This window comes from Pterocles gutturalis, unplaced genomic scaffold (genome assembly GCF_000699245.1).
Source record: "Pterocles gutturalis isolate BGI_N339 unplaced genomic scaffold, ASM69924v1 scaffold46619, whole genome shotgun sequence".
NCBI lineage: Eukaryota > Metazoa > Chordata > Aves > Pterocliformes > Pteroclidae > Pterocles > Pterocles gutturalis.
The window spans coordinates 1-2,337 of NW_010137436.1; the positions used below are offsets into that span (position 1 = coordinate 1).

General features: G+C 48.7%; 1 protein-coding gene across 1 annotated transcript; it reads left to right on the plus strand.

Annotated features, from left to right (window-relative positions):
- Positions 1–4: 4 nt before the first annotated feature.
- On the plus strand, positions 5–2,080 carry LOC104468471 (disintegrin and metalloproteinase domain-containing protein 20-like; the record flags this gene model as incomplete). Its single annotated transcript, XM_010082606.1, has 1 exon — positions 5–2,080. A coding segment is annotated over one exon (2,076 nt), but the record flags the coding sequence as incomplete, so codon positions are not given.
- Between the last annotated feature and the right edge of the window lie 257 nt (positions 2,081–2,337).

Here is a 2,337-nt window from a genome sequence, read left to right on the forward strand (position 1 = left end):
GCTGCACCTGCGGCGCCGGCGGGGCCTGGTCTCCAGCCCCTTCACCTTGGTCACCTACGGCAAGGATGGGGCCCGCTGGGAGGAGCACCCCTTTGTGCAGGACCACTGCTTCTACCAGGGTGAGGTGCAGGGGAGCCCCAACTCCCTGGTGGCCCTCAGCACCTGCGGCAGGGGCCTTCGCGGTGTGCTCTGGGTGGAGGATGGCACCTACGAGATCGAGCCTGTCCCCGATGATCCGGCCTTCAGGCACATCCTCTACCACATGGAGGAGGCCAACAACTCCATGGGCCCCACCTGCGGGCTGACCCCAGAGGAGCTGGAGCACCAAAAGGCTGTGCTGCCCTGGTTGAAGGCCCCCCAGGTGGAGGAGGAAGAGGAGCAGAGGGTGGAGGAGTGGTGGACGCACGTCAGATACGTGAAGATAGTAGTGGTCGTGGATAACGTGCGATTTGTGAAGTCGGGCAGGAACGAATCTGAAGTCTTGAGGCGAGTCATGGAAGTCATCAACGCTGGGGACTCTCTGTACGAACAGCTTTCTGTTCGGCTGTTTCTTGTGGGATTGGAGATTTGGACCAAAAGCAACCTTATAAACATTACTAGTGCTATCAACAAGGTACTTCATGACTTCAACAAGTGGCGAAAGTCAGACCTGTCTCCACGGATCCGCCATGATGTCTCTCAGTTGTTGGCATTTCAGAGCTTTGGAAAGAGCCTGGGATTGGCGTATGTAGGGTCCATATGTGATAACCAGTGGTCATCAGCAGTTGGTTCCTTCACTGATAGGAAGTTGTCCTCATTTGTTACCACGTTTGTCCATGAGCTGGGCCATACTCTTGGGATGAACCATGATAGACCAGGCTGTCACTGCAAACGAAAGAAATGCATTATGTATGAAAGCGATGCCGACACCGATGCATTCAGTGACTGCAGTTACAAAGACTACTTTGACATGCTTGGGCATGGTGCCGGCTGCATTCGTCGACCACCAGCACCCGGGACTTACTATACCATGAAGCGTGAATACTGTGGGAATAAGATAGTAGAACATGGGGAGCAATGTGACTGTGGGTCAGTCTGCAGAAGGGATCCTTGTTGTAACCCAAACTGTACGTTTACTGCAAATTCAGTTTGTGCTTCTGGAAAATGCTGCAAGAGATGTCAGGTCCTTCCAGCAGGAACGCTCTGCAGAGCAAGTACTGGCAACTGTGACCTGCCAGAATATTGCAACGGGACCTCCCCTTGGTGCCCACCAGATTTGTACACACAAGATGGAACCCCTTGCGAAGATGGTGCTTACTGCTATCGAGGAAAATGTTCTTCTCATACTAAACAGTGCCAGCATCTCTTTGGCAGCCAAGCCAGGGCCGCTCCTTTAGATTGCTTCAAAGCAGTGAATACGCGAGGGGACCGGTTTGGGAATTGCGGTATTCGTGACAATATCCATTTTATAAAATGCAGTATTGAGAATGTCTTATGTGGTAGGATCCAGTGTGAAAACATTAAAAAATTGCCTTTCTTGCAGAACCACGTAACAGTCATCCAAACTCCTGTTGGAGATAAAAAGTGTTGGGGTCTTGACTATCACGTAGGGATCCCTATAGCTGACGTGGGGGCTGTGGAAGATGGCACACCATGCGGTACTGATATGCTTTGTATCAACAGGACATGTACCAGCATATCAGTGCTGAAGTATGACTGTAATATGACAAAGTGTCATGACAGAGGAGTGTGTAACAATCGTAAGAACTGTCACTGCAGGTATGGCTGGGCTCCTCCGTACTGTGAAAGGGCAGGATTCGGAGGGAGCATTGACAGTGGACCCCCTTCAGTCAGGGAGATTTTTGAAAGAGCGAGAATAGGAATAATACTATTTGCTCTTCTTTTTCTCTGTATCCTTGGAGGAGCCATTACCATACGTTATAAACAGGAAATAATGGAATGGCTTAGGAGGAAAAAGGCCCAATTCCCCAGAAAAGATAGGGGTTGTTTCAAATACTGGAAACACCAGCGGTTCCTAAGAACGCCTGCTGGTAAGTCAAAATTCACCACAAAGCACTTGCCGAAGACCAACAAGCAGTAGCTTTTGATGCTCTTGGGGAAATCTCCCTTGAGCAGAGCCAGCTGATAACACATCAAAATAATTCAACACATTTCAGAATCGTTCTAATCTCATGTGATATCATTAAATGCAGAGTAAATGTTATCTTTGTTTATTTTAAGTTAATAAATGCAGGCAGTAAGGCATGCTGTTCTTTTTTTCTTTGCACCTTGAGCTCTTAACCTGAAGCAGTTAGGCAAAATGTAGGTACAGCTTTTATGCTTCATATCAACAGTTTA